This window comes from Poecilia reticulata, unplaced genomic scaffold (genome assembly GCF_000633615.1).
Source record: "Poecilia reticulata strain Guanapo unplaced genomic scaffold, Guppy_female_1.0+MT scaffold_190, whole genome shotgun sequence".
Classification (NCBI taxonomy): domain Eukaryota; kingdom Metazoa; phylum Chordata; class Actinopteri; order Cyprinodontiformes; family Poeciliidae; genus Poecilia; species Poecilia reticulata.
Genome location: NW_007615019.1, coordinates 604,086 through 620,631, shown reverse-complemented (window position 1 = coordinate 620,631; position 16,546 = coordinate 604,086). Strand labels below are relative to the sequence as shown.

General features: G+C 51.7%; 1 protein-coding gene across 13 annotated transcripts in view; it reads right to left on the bottom strand.

The window, feature by feature from the left end:
• Positions 1 to 861: 861 nt before the first annotated feature.
• The window catches only part of kmt2ca (lysine (K)-specific methyltransferase 2Ca), a 40,330-nt gene continuing 24,645 nt past the window's right edge, over positions 862 to 16,546 (bottom strand). For all 13 annotated transcript variants that reach the window (XM_017303142.1, XM_017303138.1, XM_017303141.1 and 10 more), the window contains 37 exons: positions 15,571 to 15,816; positions 15,188 to 15,498; positions 14,932 to 15,116; positions 14,492 to 14,851; positions 14,105 to 14,409; positions 13,947 to 14,028; positions 13,493 to 13,873; positions 13,162 to 13,273; positions 13,024 to 13,081; positions 12,884 to 12,947; positions 11,912 to 12,144; positions 11,428 to 11,829; positions 11,201 to 11,308; positions 9,469 to 10,179; positions 9,132 to 9,380; positions 8,894 to 9,052; positions 8,651 to 8,812; positions 8,448 to 8,580; positions 8,253 to 8,370; positions 7,992 to 8,167; positions 7,805 to 7,917; positions 7,598 to 7,735; positions 7,414 to 7,521; positions 7,247 to 7,345; positions 6,947 to 7,162; positions 6,736 to 6,860; positions 6,433 to 6,628; positions 4,670 to 4,879; positions 4,221 to 4,594; positions 3,725 to 3,837; positions 3,510 to 3,646; positions 3,300 to 3,427; positions 2,337 to 2,538; positions 2,143 to 2,259; positions 1,941 to 2,014; positions 1,747 to 1,855; positions 862 to 1,665 (listed from right to left, as the gene is read on the bottom strand). In XM_017303142.1, the coding sequence (XP_017158631.1) occupies positions 1,573 to 1,665; positions 1,747 to 1,855; positions 1,941 to 2,014; positions 2,143 to 2,259; positions 2,337 to 2,538; positions 3,300 to 3,427; positions 3,510 to 3,646; positions 3,725 to 3,837; positions 4,221 to 4,594; positions 4,670 to 4,879; positions 6,433 to 6,628; positions 6,736 to 6,860; positions 6,947 to 7,162; positions 7,247 to 7,345; positions 7,414 to 7,521; positions 7,598 to 7,735; positions 7,805 to 7,917; positions 7,992 to 8,167; positions 8,253 to 8,370; positions 8,448 to 8,580; positions 8,651 to 8,812; positions 8,894 to 9,052; positions 9,132 to 9,380; positions 9,469 to 10,179; positions 11,201 to 11,308; positions 11,428 to 11,829; positions 11,912 to 12,144; positions 12,884 to 12,947; positions 13,024 to 13,081; positions 13,162 to 13,273; positions 13,493 to 13,873; positions 13,947 to 14,028; positions 14,105 to 14,409; positions 14,492 to 14,851; positions 14,932 to 15,116; positions 15,188 to 15,498; positions 15,571 to 15,816 (7,107 nt within the window). In that variant the 3' untranslated portion in view covers positions 862 to 1,572. The remainder of the gene's footprint in view (positions 1,666 to 1,746; positions 1,856 to 1,940; positions 2,015 to 2,142; positions 2,260 to 2,336; positions 2,539 to 3,299; positions 3,428 to 3,509; positions 3,647 to 3,724; positions 3,838 to 4,220; positions 4,595 to 4,669; positions 4,880 to 6,432; positions 6,629 to 6,735; positions 6,861 to 6,946; positions 7,163 to 7,246; positions 7,346 to 7,413; positions 7,522 to 7,597; positions 7,736 to 7,804; positions 7,918 to 7,991; positions 8,168 to 8,252; positions 8,371 to 8,447; positions 8,581 to 8,650; positions 8,813 to 8,893; positions 9,053 to 9,131; positions 9,381 to 9,468; positions 10,180 to 11,200; positions 11,309 to 11,427; positions 11,830 to 11,911; positions 12,145 to 12,883; positions 12,948 to 13,023; positions 13,082 to 13,161; positions 13,274 to 13,492; positions 13,874 to 13,946; positions 14,029 to 14,104; positions 14,410 to 14,491; positions 14,852 to 14,931; positions 15,117 to 15,187; positions 15,499 to 15,570; positions 15,817 to 16,546) is intronic.

Sequence of the window (16,546 nt, the reverse complement as noted above, 5' to 3'; positions counted from 1 at the left end):
CATTCATAGCATGAAGACCAGCAAGCAAAGCTTTCACAGAATRAATTCTGTAGAATATCAGAGTACAGGAGATACAGGATAGAAGATTTGACTGAATCAAGACATTGTCCAGAAGTTCAGACTGGGAAGCTAACTGGAACATTGCTAGCCAAGTATGTGGAGCAGGAAAATAGGTTGTAGTTACTTAAATTTATCCAAACCAATTGTCTCAAAAGATTCAATTACTGCAACATGTAAAAGACAAGTGTAGTTACATTGTGTGATTTTGGCAAACAATATTCTTAAACTCATCCAAAATATTATTCAATGCAAAATTTATTTTACTTTCTGCTTACAGCAGCAGCAATATATTTACTACATGTCATTACATGACATAGTTGTACTGTTCAAAACCTTTTGGTTTGCTTGAGTAGAAATGAAGTAAAGTCTGTGTATGTTAAACATTTACCACCCAAAATCCTCACTACTTTCAAATAGTTCACTTTTTATTTTATTCTAGTTGTTGCAGACTCAACTTAAATAGATTCACTTGTAAAGCATCTTTTTTTTCTTTTTTAAATCCAAAAGTTCCTGCCGCTTGTTTAAGATGAGTGCAAACAACAACAAGTTGTTGAGAATTAATTCATCAGGTTCTAGCATTCATAAAAATGTCAGTGTTTTAAAGGTTGAAATTGTGCTTTTTTTATCTTGCTGATTAAGTTATATAGTCGATTTAAATATTTAGTTGCAAATGAGTTTAGTTCGTTCCTTCTTTTTAACATAACAGTTGATCATGTCTGAACATCTGCAGAGATGAAGATTATTGGCATGAGCAGCTTTACAACAGTTCATGTGCAACAATTCAGTGACAAAAGCACCAAGTTTCTCTAAGATGTAAAATATTTTATTTTCTGTAAATGATTCTAAATCAGATTCACTATATTTTCCAGAAACATCACTTTGTTTACATCCATTAATAAAAAAACAGAGACAAGGCTTCATGTCGTCTATCTGTACACAGCAGAGCCTGAGTAAACCTCATATTTACACGGCGGCAGACGCCTGCAGCCTAAACTCTGGGTGAAGTAACAGACGCCTGTCCACACAAGGGGGTGGGGGGCGCTCTAATCTTTGTGTCTGGCTTTTTACTTATGGTACAGATATTTACACACTGCCACACTGGACCTCAAATGCACCGCAGTTTTAGAAAATAGCTTAATTCATTAATAAATACAAAAAGAAGAAAATCTCTTATTTTACAGGAACTGATGAGGAAGAGGGGAGGACTAGGCGGTGGAATCAGGTAGGTGTGTTTGTCATTTAATGTTTTAGTGCAAGTTAAAGGACGACACATTCGCTTATTTCAGTGGCGTTTACACTCACATTTACAACCAATTTACAGTGAGGACCAGCCTCTTGGTAAGCTCCGCCCACAACAGATTATAAATGTGTCCCATTTGTAAATTAAGTATAAACTTTAGTTCCTCTGATCTAATCAGTCAGTTTTATTATGGTGTCATGCTAGCTCTGCCCATAGACCAGTGATGATGTCATGTTAGCTCCGCCCACAGTGCGCCAGAGGCCTCCATGCTCTCAGTTCATCCATTTGCGGCAGTTCACGGCTCCACAGTGACACGGGATCTTGTGCTGATCATCTTCCAGGTCAAACTTGTAGTCGTAGCATAGCTGAAGGGAGCAGAGCCAACATGATGAGCCAATCGCATTCAGGCTGCCTGACAATGGACAGATTGTTGCATCGACACCAACCTCCTCTCCTCTCTGAATGCGTCTGGAGGAGCTGATGATGATCTTGTTCTCCTTCTCCACCGTCACCACCTCAGTGATGCAGTTCGGAGCACACGAGTGGTTGATGTACCTGTCGGTCACCCAAAGACCCGCCCATTCCCAGGTGAGCACAGAGCAGGCGCTGCCAGCAGGAGCTTCAGATCTCTGTCTCTTACCTCGCCGGTCCTCCGGTGATGGTTGCGTCGATCACATAGTCGTTGTCGATCCGAAACATGTAGACGCCTCGGTTCTGCAAACACCAGAACAGATGATTTACATGAGCTACAAGACCAAAGTAAATCAGAGGAGCTGATTGGATGTGCCCTGATCAGAATTAACCAATCAGATGAGGGGAGCGACCAGGGTCAGGTGAATCACCTGGGCCTCGTACAGCCTCTCCTTGCGGTTGGCGACTTCGCTCCTGATTATTGTCCCAATGTACTCGATGACCATCGTGCACTTCTCGATGTCTCTGGCGGCGTACAGCCCCAGTCCCTGTAAACGCATGCAGAGTTAGCCGCCGGCCCTTGGGGTGGGGGGGATGCCGTCGCCTCCTCTCCAAGCTGGCTCACCTGGATGCCAGAGCGAGCCAGGTACACGTTGCTCTTCCACTCCGCCTTCATGCGGCGGTACTGGGCCGACTTGGAGTGGCGGCCCTGATGGGCAGCAGCCACCGACTCGCCAGGAGACAAAGACAGAACGCCGGGAACGAGGCCGACGATGGAGCCCACTGAGCCCTGACACCTGAGGGCCACACTGGTCAGCAGGTAAGGTCTGGGAAAGACGAGGCAGGTAAGACAGGTATGGATTCCACAAGGTTTTGAGCCAAACATCGGTTACTGGTCTGAACCGCTGGACCTTCTCTGGTAAAATATTCATTCTGGATGTTCCCACCATGTCACAAGTCTTCCAGCAACCATGATGGAAGCCAGACATCACTAATACTGTGATAATTGATATATTATTTAACTAATCAGTGCAGCTTTTTCAGCAATGGGCTCATGCCTCACTATGTTGTTCAAATCCAGGAACCAGGTTCTGGTTCTCCTGGTTCTGTCCAGAACTAGAAATCAAACACCAGAAGATGTGCAACTATTTAATAAGTCCAACCCCACCCAAAGTTAGCAGGCTCCACCTGGAAGTAATCAGGAACAGGAAGTGATGTCAATACAAAGTGTGCACTGATAAGTCGGCCCCAAGTCGGCAATCGACAGGCAGACCGAACCCCATCTGAAGCTGATCTCATCCGATCTTATCTACCTCAGCAAAATGCTCTGCTGCTCTGCAGTGAGAGGTTCTGTTAGCCTGACCCTAACAGAACCTCTGTTAGCCCCGCCCACTGGGTCACGTCTGCAGCTTGAAGTTAACAATAATCACCCTACTCTCGCCAACTCAGAGACTTTCTTGCTATTTTTAGCAACATTTTAGACAAAAAAAAGTGTTGCTAAAAATTCGAATTGGCCAATCAATCTTTTTAAAGATCAGTGATCACAAATCGACCAGAAAATTGCGATCGGTGCAGCTCTAGTCGTTACCTCTTGGCTTGGCAGGCCTTGGGTTCAGAGCGAGCCGAGCCAGAAGGGTTGAAGGCCAGAGGCCACTCCATGAGGGGGTTCCTGCCGTAGCGAAAAGTGTAGCGCTCGCATGCCTCGACCCCCGGCAACTGGAGGGAGAGAGACATGGTTAGGGTGTGTGTGTCACTGTCAGGGTGTCTCTCTGTCTCTGTGTCTTTCAGTTGGACCTACAGACTCGATGATCCGGGTCACGGCGGACGTCTTCAGGCCAAACAGTTCCTCTCCTTTCAGGTAAACAGGAAACAGCTTCAGAGTGCCGCTGCAGCTCCTCATCCGGGCCACCGGCTCCAGAACCTGGGCCCACGCCGCTGCACACAGAGTCGGGTTGAAGCGGGTCAGAGAGTCGGAGAGTCTACTCACCTGCTACTGGTTACCGTGGCGACTACCTGTAGGCGTGGCTCCTGTGAGGACGACGTCGTCGTGACCTTTCTCAACCACCTTGACCTTGAACAGCGGCTGGGCTTCATGCTCCTCGATGTAGCACAGGTACTTGCAGCGTCTGCGGGTGGAACCGTTCGTTAGTACAGATCCAGAACCATGTGGACTCCACTGACCCAGAACCAGCAGAACTATGACTGCTGTTAATTTCTGGCCTGGTGTTCTCGCTCTGACAGAATCATGTTTTCTGCTGTGACTAAGAATAAAACAGATAATCGGCCATCTAAAGTCAACCCATGTTTCTGTGGCAACCGTCTGAGTGGTAGATCTTTCTCATTAATTTATGAAATTATTTAAAGCCTTAGCTTTAATATATTCATGTCTTCCTTATTAAAGTTTCTCTTAAACATTTAAAGCTGCAGTAACTTTAATAAATCTTTGTCCATACTTTATTACAGTCACCACTTTAATATGAGACAGAATTGAGCTTCTACCCTTCCTCACCTGTTGCTGTAGCGCATGCTCCAGTAGAAGCGGTTGGCATGGTAACCGACTGGGAAGATGGCAGCCTCGCTGTGGAAGGCATCCATCTGCTGTGGGAGGAGCCTGCCTACGGCGCGGAACAGCAGGCTGCCGACACGGAAGGTGTGCTGTCGCTCGCCCCGCTGCACCACAGCGGCGATCTGCCGCGCCTCGTCCCGTTGCACAAAGACTCGCCGAAACACGGCAAAACAACGCAGCTCCGAGTCATACGGGTCGGAGCCAGGAGTGGGGTCAGAGGTCGGCCCGGGCGTGGAGAACGGGGAGGAGCTGGATGACCTGTCCCCGCTCACAGGAAGCGTCCTGGGCTTATGGAGGTAGCACAGCATGGTCTTATCCTGTCAGACAAAGGAACAGCGTGACTGAGCATGCTCAGACTGCTCAGGTGATCAGGGTTTGCTGAGATTCGGTACCTTGAAGAAGGTGCAGTGGGCCTGAAGGGCGCAGGTGAAGTGATAGGTGTTGGTGCAGCGGAGCCGGTTGCAGCCGGTCGTGGCGCCGCTGCGGCTGCAGTGGGCACAGCGGAGCGCCAGGCCCCGCCGCAGCGCCAGCTCTACATTGATGAGCGCGCCCGCCTGCGTCTCGTACACCTCACTGGACCACAGAGCGCAGTTCAGGTGCACCTGCAGAACATACATAGGTTAAGTATGTCACTGCGGGTTGTTTTTAAGGTTTTATTGGCTCCAGTGGCCTTTATTTGAAAGTCGTTCAATAGGAAACGGCAATGAAAGAGGCGGCCTGACAAATGTCGCCAGGCTGGTAATTGAGCCAACGACCACCAACACGAGGACTGAGGCCTCAATACGTGGGTTGTGCTTCGCCCCTACGCCACCACAGCACCGTCACTACGGTTTTATGAATCCCTACAGAGCGCCCGAGGGCGGAGCTGAAAACACTGAATGACTAATGCCATCGATGTCATAAGGAATCCTGAGCACACGCCTTAAACGCCCAGATGACACTTGTAGAATAACATGAACCAGAAAACGATGCCTTGCTGTGACTGAATGGTCCATTCAAGCACTTCCAAGGCAGCCAAACTGAACAACTCCCCTGGCATTACAGGAACACTGCGAAGGCTCCTAAGGCAAGTTTCAGTCGATGTAGACTGAGCCAGTCAGAACTGTCGACAAGACTGAACTAGGAAAGACATGCAAAAGCTGCCTGGTCTTCAGTGCAAAGGCCTGAAGCGCTGCATGAATAAAGCTAATGGCTGCAGTCGCCCCACTAGGGTCCCTAAGGGATGCAGAGAGCGAAAACATGAGGTGTCCCAAAGAATTGGAAAAGGCGGGCAGCCTGGGCTCCGCCGTTATAAGCTTTACAAAGGAAGTCATCTGTAACACAAAGATGGAGCCCACAAGCACCAAATACCTCAATGCAAAGCTTCATCTGGTGTCACAATGAAAGAAATAGGAGGTTCAACTGCAGGCATATGATTCACGGCTGCCTTGACCAACTCAAGCATAGCTGCCAACACCCAACAATTGTGGAGAGGCATGAAATAGAGCCGTCACCTGACACACTAAATACACTGAGATGAAAAGCGTGAGCCAGACTCCGAAGCATGAGGTGACTGTGCCGCCTCCTCACTCCCACACAGTGAGGGGCAGAGGCAGTCAGACAGTAGATCCTCCTCCACAGACGATTCAGGGACGGTGTGGGAGAGAAGCGTCCAGCTGGCATGCCTGGAAAAAGGATTTCACTTCTGCCGGTCCTCCTGCTCAACACTCGTGAAAAAGCCTCGATCAGACTTAGCTCACCTATACTTAAGACGCAACCACAGTCACTGTGGCCTTAGACCAGTACATGGAGCGCCGAGGCACGGCCACCTGCCCAGAAGAAGCTGTGATTTTGGAGAGGAGGCAAAAACCAACAGCAGAGTATCTTGAGTGAAGTGAAGATCGACCCATTACAGCGCCAAGGAGGGCGACACATCGATACTCCAGCCAAAAGGGAATCAGGCATCCAACAACCATGAAATGATCCAAGATCCCCAAGGCTGATGTCATGCAAATGAACCGCATGAGAAGAGGAACAGAACCTCACATGACGTCAGGCTACAGCTTCAGATTGATGGTCCGATATGTCACAGGTGTGACTGTTGATATTACGGCTTGAACGGCGCATGAGCAAAGGGAACATTCAGTGCTTTCGGGTCTACGGCTGCAGAACTCACCCAGAGGTCCAGGTCCAGGTTGAGGAGCCGGGCAGGGCCGTCCGTCACGCCGTCCCCCTGCTGGTTGCAGAAGCAGCACCTTCGCTGGTCTCTAGGCAACGGGTCGGGACGCAGGCACGCTCCAAACTCCTTCAGAAGCTCATCCACTTCCTCTTCTGTCGGAATGGCACCCGTCTGGTTAGCAACACGGGAACCCCTAAGATGGATACAAAGGGATTAACGAGGATGAGGGACCCGGACCGGTCCAACAGAACCAGAGCATTCCCTGCAGTCACCAACATGGCCGACGCCTCGAACGCTTACCTGTTGAGAGTGATGCTGAAGCTCCAGCGTCTCCACCGAGAAATCTTCATCTTCTTCAAGTTTTGAGGACACAGAGAGTCATCACCTGACACGGTCCGTGGGCGGGGCTTTAGCTTGACCTTCACCTGTCAAACAGAGAGAAGTGTCCATGAGCCACCTGGTGGCAAGGAACCTAAAGGCTGAAACTGGTTAAACTGGGGATCAGTCTCACCTTGAGGCTGTCGGGGTGGGGCCTCGTCTCCATGGTAATAGCAGAGGCAGGTGGAAAGGCAAGCGGTGGTGAGGAGGAGGAAGGAGAGCAGGAGGAAGAGTCGATGCGTGGGAGAGAATGGACAGCAATGGGGGACATGTTGTTGGCGTACTGGTGCTGTGTTCTGCTGAGAGGAGGAGTCGAGCCAGAACCAGCCAGAAGCACCGGCACTGCAGGCTGAGGACACAGGCAGACCAGTGCATGATGGGAATCGCAGAACGTAAAGAGGGTGGTGAGCAGAAACCTAACAGGCTGGGTTACCTTGGCTCTGGCAGAGCGGATCTGCTGCTCTGACTCAAATAGAGCGGAGCAGGTTGGACTGCAAAACACCAAACCGGGTACGTCTCTGGACTCACCTTCCTGCAAGACACACTTCCTGTCACTTCCTGCCTCTGCCCCTCCATCGAACCCCCTCCGCCCAGGCTCACCTGTCTGTAGGGAACTTCGTTAACCAGCAGCCTTTTGCAGCGGCTGCAGCAGCGTGGCGAGTTTCTGGCAGCAGGTGGCGCTCTCTGCACTCTGGATGCTGCTGAACCCTAAGGACACATGGAGAGGTCAGCAAGCAACGCGACCCTTGCACCTGGTGGGCTAAAACCACGAAGGAACACGGACCTGCAACATCGGCACACGCACTCCTGCCAGCAGGGCCAGGTTGCTCCGCTCTAGCGCCGGCGCTCGGCTCTGCTGGTATCTGATGGGGCCGGGGACCCTGAGGAGCGCCGCCACCGCCGCCATCACACCTGGGACATTCTGCGAACGGACTCGGGTTAAACGGAGCCGCTCTGGTCAAACTGGCCACTCGCACTGCTGCACACTGACCTGAGAGGCGGCCGGGTTCAGAGTGATCGCTATGGTAACCAGGTCTGTGCTGGAGCAGGTGGATTGCACTTGGAGGTGTGGTTCTGCCTTCACTTCCTGTTTCACTGAAAAGCCTGAAAACAGATGGAAGAGCTAGTCAACAGGTATGGAACACAATAACTCAGGTAAGCAGCTTCAGATAGCTGACCTTTGCCCCAGGTGCAGGGAATGATGGGTAATGTAGGTGATGGGCAGGGCGAGGGCTGCTCCAGCTTGATGAAAGACAGGTCAGGGTACCTGCTGACCTCCATGTCCACCACGCTCTCTGGAGACGAGGACGGGACAAACCCCTCTGGACTGTGGCACTCCAACGACTCCTGGATCCTGGGAAAACCCATGAAGAAGAAAACCACTCAGTGCATGAGCGTGTTGCACAAGCAGAACTCTTACCTAAGGGGGCGGGTCTTACCTGAGCTCCTCCTGGTTGTTGTGGGGCGGCGTTGGCAGGGATGCAGGGACATCTACTGTTTTGGAGGCAGAGTTTAGATTGAGAAGCTCATCCTCTTTGTGCTTCAGGGGTGGCAAGCCTGACCGTGAGGTGAGAACAAGGAGTCGTCAGTGCAGGTAAAGTCTTTTGCATCCCAATAGAGCACCTGAAGCTCACCTTCCTGCTCGCTCAGTTCCTTCCTGGTCAGCTCCTCCATTGTGGCGAAGCCGTTCACCATCTTCTGTCTGCTTACAGGTGGAGGTGTGGGGGGCAGAGATGCCGGAGGTGTGGGGGGGTTACTGAGGTTGTTCTGAAGGAGACGCAGCAAATGAGAGGAGAGCAGGAGCGGTGTGGTGTCAGTGTGGGGCGCTGCAGCGTACCTTGTAGATGATTTGGGAGTAGAAGTCTGAGACGCCATCCAGAGAGGCGTTCCCAAAGGAGCCTCTCAGCAGGGAGTCTCTGCCTATAGAGGAGCTGCCGTATGGGGGGAAGAGGCTCAGGTCTACACCCAGGATGGGCTCCATGAGTGGCAGCACTGCCAGCTGAGGACATGACCGGTAGAAGGTCAGCAGGTAGACGGCATTAATCGAGTCAGGAGCATCAGGAAGGAGGCGGGGCTCTACCTGACTCAGCTGGGTCATCAGTGTGTCAGAGGAGGAGCTCTTCTCTTCATCGTCCTCCTCCTTCCTCCTCCTTTTGGACTTGGATGGAGCTCTGTCTTTGTCGGGTCGACTCAATCTCTTGCTGCGCTTAATTTTCTTTGGACCGTCCACCAGTGGCACCTGGAGGATGCAAAAAACCTCAGCACCACACACAACATTCTGAGGACTTGTTACATCTGACCTGCCACAGATTACTTACCATGTTGCCATGGAAACCTGGTTCATCTTCTTCCTCGGATCGCATGCCATCATTGGACAGCTGGCAGTGCGCAGCTGGCCTGGAGGGAGCCGTCATGGTTACGGGCGACGTTTTGTCCCTCAGAAGGTGTCGGAGCAGCTCCTTCCCTCCATCTCCCCCGTGAGAGGCGGCGGAGGAGAAGCAGTCTTCCCCAGCCTCCTCTACCTTCACAGGGATCCCCCAGCAGGGCTGCGCCTCCATCAGCTCCTCCTGCAGGTGTGATACCCATAAGGTAAATGGTTTATCGAGTCCAAGGACTCCACTTTTCTCTACAAGCAGAAGGACTGCAGTTACTGACCTTGACTTCCAGGCTTCCCCCAGACACAGGGCCTCTGTGGCCCTCCCCGCTGCCGCCTCTCTGCTGCCTCTCTCTTTCAGGTGAAGCCAGGCCAGAGAAGCCAGTGTCCGGTTGGTGGGTGGGTGTGGAGCAGGACTTGTCTGAGACAGCCGGGGTGGGTGGAGCTGTGATGTCAGAGTGTGGCGACAGAGGAGTTCTGACTCCTTCCTCAGCTCTGTTCGATCTCCTGTTCTTTGGTTTGTCGTCAGGGATGATATCAGCGAGGGAGGCCAGGCCTCCAGAAGAGGGATGGGGGAGTGGGGTCAACGGTGAAGACGAGGAGGAGTCGTGACCAAACAGGTGAGGACTGATCCCCGCTGGATGCAGCAGTCTGGGCCTGAACTGGAGGCTGCCTCGCTCTGTGGCAACATCAGGATGGAGAGCTGCGGTGGGGGCGGCCCTGGGGGGCAGGGAGCCTCCTGGGAAGCCCTGGTGGAGGTTGGCGCCCCCTGTACGGCCCTGGACCTGATGCCTGGAGGCCGAGGAAGAAGAAAGGAAGTCCAGTCCAGGTTCAGTGCTGCAGAACGCTCCCTGGGACAGACGGTCCTCGCTGCTGACCGGTCCAGCTCCTCCACCAGGAACCGGTCCCCGTTTCCCAGGAACCCCGGCTGCTCCGGACCCGCAGCGGTCCTGATGGTCCAGACTCCACTGCAGAGCGTGCTGACGCTCCACCTGAGAGGAAACCAACACAGAAAACAGGAAGTGACAACTAAACAATATAAAGACAACTTTTGAACTTCTGCTTCTCCGGTTCTGGTTGGTTGATGCAAGAGATTAAATTGGGCTGAAAAAAAATCCAACCCAACTCGACTATCAAGAACATAATTTCAATCTGACTTGGTCCAATTATCAGCATTGGGAATAGATCTAAACTCTAGTTTGTTCCCAGATCTCAGACAGGAACTAAAGTTGTATCCAACATAACACAGTTCACAGAAACGGCACCAGGTGGTTCGTTTTGGGGTCAGAAGTCACCTTGTGGGTTAGAACAGTGAAAGCTATGCAGACAGACCCCAATTACAAAGTCCTGAACGGAAAAAAGGGCTGCAGTTCGAAGGTGATCAGTAAACTCGTGTCCTCAGGTTCTCCTGACTGAAACCCAACATATTCAAGATGTGTTGAAAGATCCTAATGTCCTTATTATTAAAGGTCAGGTCCTCGACATGCAACTAACTGCTAAGTCGCCACAGCAAAATAAAAATGGCCACACCTTCACAATAAAGCTAGTTCAATATGTTGAACATATGAGACATGTAGAATATATTCACACACTTATAATAATCATAATCAGAGTTTGAAATGACTTTAAGTATCGTGAAACATTGAAAGGCACTTTATTTTGAAAAACCAACACTTTCTACTGCGCGTCAGGCAGCAGCTGCTTCGCACTGCGCTGCTTTCAGGAGCGGAGACCCGTCTGACGTAGAGGCAAAGAAAAGGCTAAAGAGGGTTAGAGAGGCTCAGCTAACGCTAACGCTAATGCACGCTCCATTTCAACTACGGTAACATAGATGATTACGGTTTGAACTCGTTTTGAAGAGAACTACAGAGCTTCCTGTCCAGGGATTCTCCAGTCAGCCTCATTTCTGGTTGCACTTTCAGATGAGTTTATTCAAATATTTTCAGGAGAGGAAGGGACTTGGTTGCAGCATGACCTCCACTCACTGGCGCCACTTCCAGGCCATGCCGTTACCTCCTGCATCAGCTGAATCCTCTGCCGCTCCTGCTGCTCTCTCAAGCGCTCCCTCCTTTCACGCTCCAGGAAACCTTCGCTGAAAGGGTTGTTGTCATCAAATTTCACCTGCAGAAGGAAACGGCAGAAGGTGGCGCCACAAAGCTCCAAACGTATCCTTTGAACCGCTCTCGATAGAATCTACAACTAAAAAATATTTCCCAGCAGGATTTGCTCTGGCTAGGTACCTGAGGGGTGGCTCCATCCCCTGGCGCGCCATTGGCGCCCCCTAGGGAGCCCCCTAGGGAGCCCTGGGGGGTAGTTAAGCCTGGCGTAGGGGCAGTCAGGACTGGCTTCATGGGCAGAGTCGTCTGGATGAGAGGGGGGGTCTGGGGGCAGTTGGGCAGGTTGGGGGGCATGTGGGCTGGAAGCTGTGGAAGCATCCTCTGACCTATGGGAGGACCAGACCCTGGAGTCCAGCCTGAGGGGACGTTTGGACAGTGACCCGGGGCAGCGCCACCCAGGCGGGGCTTAGGGGGGACCAGGACTTGCCCCAAGGGCATCTGGGGGGGCATCTGCAACATCCTCTGAGGTTGTTTGGTCCTGTAGTCTTCAATCAGTTCAGTGTGGTCCTTCTGCTGCTTCCGGATCTGAACAAGAAGTTACACAAAGAGTCACACCGAGTCCAAGCAAGTCACCCATAGAGTCTGTGGTCCAGGTGAGTCACGTTACCTGCTCCAGCTGTTTCTGGACTGCCCCCTGCTGTTCACTGATGTACTGCAGCTGGGCTGCATCCTCTTCAGCGAAGGCTCGGCCCGCCCTCTTGGCCGTTCTCTGCTTCGCTGACAGAGCCTTCTTGGCCTTACGGTGAGCTGCAATCTGGTCCTCTAGGAGGCCCTGCTGCATCTGCAGAAGCTGCTGTGTCTCACCTAGCCACTCCTCGTATTGCTGCCTCTGAGACTCATCTGGAAAAAATGCGTTTGGAGAATGAACAGCTGACTGCCAATCAGTGTTAAATCGTGTGATTGCGAGTCAATGGGCCTGGAGGGCCACTGTCCAAAACACCTGAATTGTTTGACTGACTCCAGTTCTCCAGTCCTGCTAATGACTTCCTTACTGATTCAGCTGTGTGGCATCAGAGATGCATCTAAAGGTGCCAGGACAGGCCTGGAGTTCGACATGTGCAATAGGTGACTGATTGAAGAGAGGGTTTAAAACGCACACTAAACATGAGACCCAGATTTAGGGGCAGTAATGGCACCTGGAACACATCGATTGGACAAGCATCCCATTTGCAATACATCACTGTTGATCTGGTTGTGTCACCATGACTGGAGGCTGGAAACATTTTATGATGTTGGTTTGTGATCATAGTCACACATGACCTGTCCTCTCTTAATGGAGGGAGGAGCATGCTGCCTCAGCTTGGAGACTCTGAGGAGAAACTACACGTGTGGAAACGTGTGCAGTCCATGGTTACATCAGGCTGTGACAGCAGGGCTCCAATATGGCCTGGTAGTTAGCACACAGGTCCAGAACCAAAAACTATCCTTGAGTCAGATCAGCTTTCCACTATCATGGTCCACATGAGCACTGCAGTTCTCCAGGAACAGCAGGATCTCCAAAACTCTGGCCCATCAATTCTCTACATCTACCACATAGAAAAACATGATCAGATCAACTGCTTTGTGTTCGGATTCTCACTGATGAAGCCGGGTCCAAAGCTGGGGGGGTTGCGGCGCACTAGTTGAGGGGTTAACTTCCCGTCCTGACAGAAAGAAACATTTGTTTAGAGGGCAAACTGATTGGATGAAACTGCTTGGACCTGCTGAGTCGCTGCGTACCTGTCCTGGTAGGTGAGGAGTGGGAGGAGTTAACTCGGATCCTGGACTCTGCTGGAACCTGTGATTACAGAGAACACAATCAGAACCATGGTTCACAAAACCCAAACCCTGGAAAGTTCAGATGACATCATTCAGTACCTGTTGATGACCATTGGGGTCAGGCCCAGGGGTCCCTGACTCATCACCCTGTTAATACCTTTCAGAGCCTGCATCTTAGCCTTCATGATTGGGTCAGAGATGGACTCAAAATCTGTAAAACACAGAACCAGACTGATTTATGAAGACTCAGGGCCTAAAGACACGACTCCTGAGGGTCCCAACACTGTCAAGATAGCAATCATGTGACGGAACGAAATGGCTTTCTGGTCAGATTCTGCTTCTCATTCTGGTTGGATATCAGCAGGAGACCTCAGAGAGCTGATTTTCTGGCCTGTCACAGCTTTACGGTCTGAAGTGGTTTTGATCTTACCCATGTCAGAGATTCCAGACTCTGAGCCAGACTTATGTTGGATCAGGGCCTGCATCTGTTTCTGCTGCTGCTGCTCCTGCCGCTCCTGGTCCAGAAGCTCCTGCAGGAGGAGTGGCTGCTCCTCCAGCAGGAGAGGCCTGGACTTGTTCTGGCTCTGGAGGGAGACCTGGTTCTCAGGAAAGCTGACCGAACTCATACTCTGGGTTTCAGTGCCTGGATGAGGAGGATGGTTCTGGGGGTTTAAAAGAAGTTGAGGCTGAGGAGGTTGAGTTGATTGAGCCTGAGGCATGGTGGGGGTTCCCTGAGGAGCAGGACCAGAAGGAACCGGTTGGGGGATTGGTGCGGATCCAAATGGTCTCTGGTGGAAGACAGATGAGTCCCCTGGGGACAGAGGAGATACACATCAGACATATGCTTCAAAAGATGAAGAGGGAGGGGTGGTCACTGGGTTTACCTGGCGTTATTAGAGGGTGGACAGAGGACAAAGCCTGGGCTGGGACTGGACAGGAAACCAGACCAGAGTCCTCCAGCTTCTCCTGCGGAGAGTTGAAGATAGAAATCATTTATCAGCTCTGGCATTGGTTCAGCATGATAAAGCAATCAATGGCCTACCTTGATTAGAAGAGCAGAGTGAGGTCCTTGAGGTCTGTTTGAGGAGTGACCTTCAGTCTTCTGAGATTCCTTCAATTCCTGTTTTGCCTGTCCCAGAAAGTGGGCAGGGCTTTCCGTTTTCCTGGCAGGTCGGCTCCCCTCCCGGTCCTCAACCGGCTCCCCAAGGTCCAGCTCCTCGTTGAACATGTCTTTTTTGTCTTCCAAATTGAGCTCTGGGTCAGCATAGGCAATCAGGTCGAACTTCCCTGTCAACAGGAAGTCATCCAGATGCAGATCGTTCGAACCCAGGTCCAGGTCTTCTTTACCTGCGGCAGAACCAACCAGAGTGAATATTGACTTGAGACTGGTTTTGGGGAACTTATGGCAGCCTGTGGTCTTTCTTCCTACCATCCTCTGGGTCCAGATTCAGATTCAGGTCCACCAGGTCCTTGACCTCCACGTCCTCCAGATCCTTTACAGCAGAGTCCTCTCCCTCTAAGTGCTCCTCAATCCCCTCAGATCCTGGGAGAGCAGAACCCAGGTGTTGCTGCCCCAGCCCTGCCTCCCCCATCTTGACTGGACCCGGCCGTGGCGCAGTGGACTGGGTGGGGTCTCTGGTGGGCGTGGCTTCCTGTAGCTCTGAAGGCATCGGTGGGGGAAAGGGCAGCCTCAGACAGTTCTCTGGGGGGCGGCGTCGGAGCTCGATGTAGGGCATGACGCCGTGCTGCTGAGGAGGAGCAGGCCGCTGGACGATGAGTTGGGGAACACCTGTGGAGTCCAACGTTAGGAGACATAAGCTTAACGCTTTCAGGACTTGAACAGGGCCCTATTCAGTCGGCAGTTCAGACCTGGAACCATGTGTGCTGCTGAGTTGTGGGGCGTCAATGACCGAATGCTGGTGAACTCTGCTGGCACAGGCCTCCTCATTTGGACCAGGTTCCCCTCCATGGAGCCGAGCCCCACAGCAGGACCAAGGGATGGACGCGCTGAAGGGTCCTGTAGGGCTGCTGCAACTCCATGAGGAACACCAAACCTGGAAAGAGGGACACCAACTGTGACGGGAACAGATCTGACAGTTGCAGGTCTGGTTCTCACTGTTTCTACCTGACAGCTGGTCCTCTCAGGAGGTTCTGTCTGGGGAGGGAAGCCTCGCCGGGAGTAAAGCCACTCATCTCCTCGCCTGGAAGACCTCCCGTAAACCCAGGAGTCAGAGGTCTCACTGTACCAGGGTACGGCGGTGGAGGACGTTCAAATGGGTCTGGAGGAGGGGCGCTGGAAGAGTCCTCAGCAGACCAGTTGTGAAGAGTGCCGCTAGAACCAGCAGGTCCTGAGGTGGGTTCCAGCAAACCTTTCTCCTGGCGTAAGGCAATCTTTTGGTGCTGGTGCCGGAGGATATGCTGCCGGAGCCATAGGCGCTGCATGGAACAACCAGAGAAACATCAGAAATCCAAAGATTACGAAAATGACAAAGATCCTGTTGATCCCACCTGTTGTAGTTTCTCCTCAGAGTCTCCAAGCTGAGGCAGCATGCTCCTCCCTCCATTAAGAGAGGACAGGTCACCGGTTTCTGACTTCTCCATCGGTGACATGCCGGTCGTTATGAGACCCTTCACCAGAGCATCCTGACTCGTTGCATGGACGACTCCCTTCTCAGGTGTCACAGGGTGCTTTGGGGTCTGGCTGCTGCAGGTTCTGGGCAACAACTCTTGTCTGCTGCCTGAAGACTGTTGAAGCTGTATGGAGAAGAGGCAATGAGGAAATATGAAGGTTCCCTGGGTCCGTTTTATCTCCAACTAGCAACAGAAAACCAAGAAGATCTTTGGTCCAGAAAACAACCACCTACAGCAGGACAGAACTTTTGGATTCTTGTTGGACATTTACAGTATGCAGCGACCCCTTAGGTCTTCAACTCCAGGCCTCAAGGGCCTGCAGCTTTTAGACATGTCTCTGCTCCAACTCACTTCAGCCCCGTAATCAGGTCATCAGTAGAACTCCAGAGAACCTGACTGAACACACAGGTGATTCGGCCACTCAGGTGTGTTGGGACACAGACATGTCCAGAGGTTGCAGGACTCCAGTTCTCAAGGAATAGAGTTTAAGATTCAAGTTCACAGTGAAACGGAGGCAGAGGCAAAAGATTTGAATTGATAAAGCACAATACAAGTACTATTTACCATTCAGAGAACTCCGAAGCGCTTCACACTACATCTAGTCATTCATAAACTAATGGTGATGAGCTATTGGATAGTAGCCACATCTGCCCAGGGGTATTCTGGCAGAGGTGAGGCTGCCATGTACCCACGGCACCTGTTGGGCCCTCTAACCACCTTCAACAGGCATGGCAGGTGAAAGGTCTTGCCAAGGACAACACAGAGAGGGAATCAAACACCTTCGACTGTAGTCACCATTGCCACACAGGGGGTTTCATACCCGAGGTGTCCGGTCCTCTCTCTGGTCTGGGTT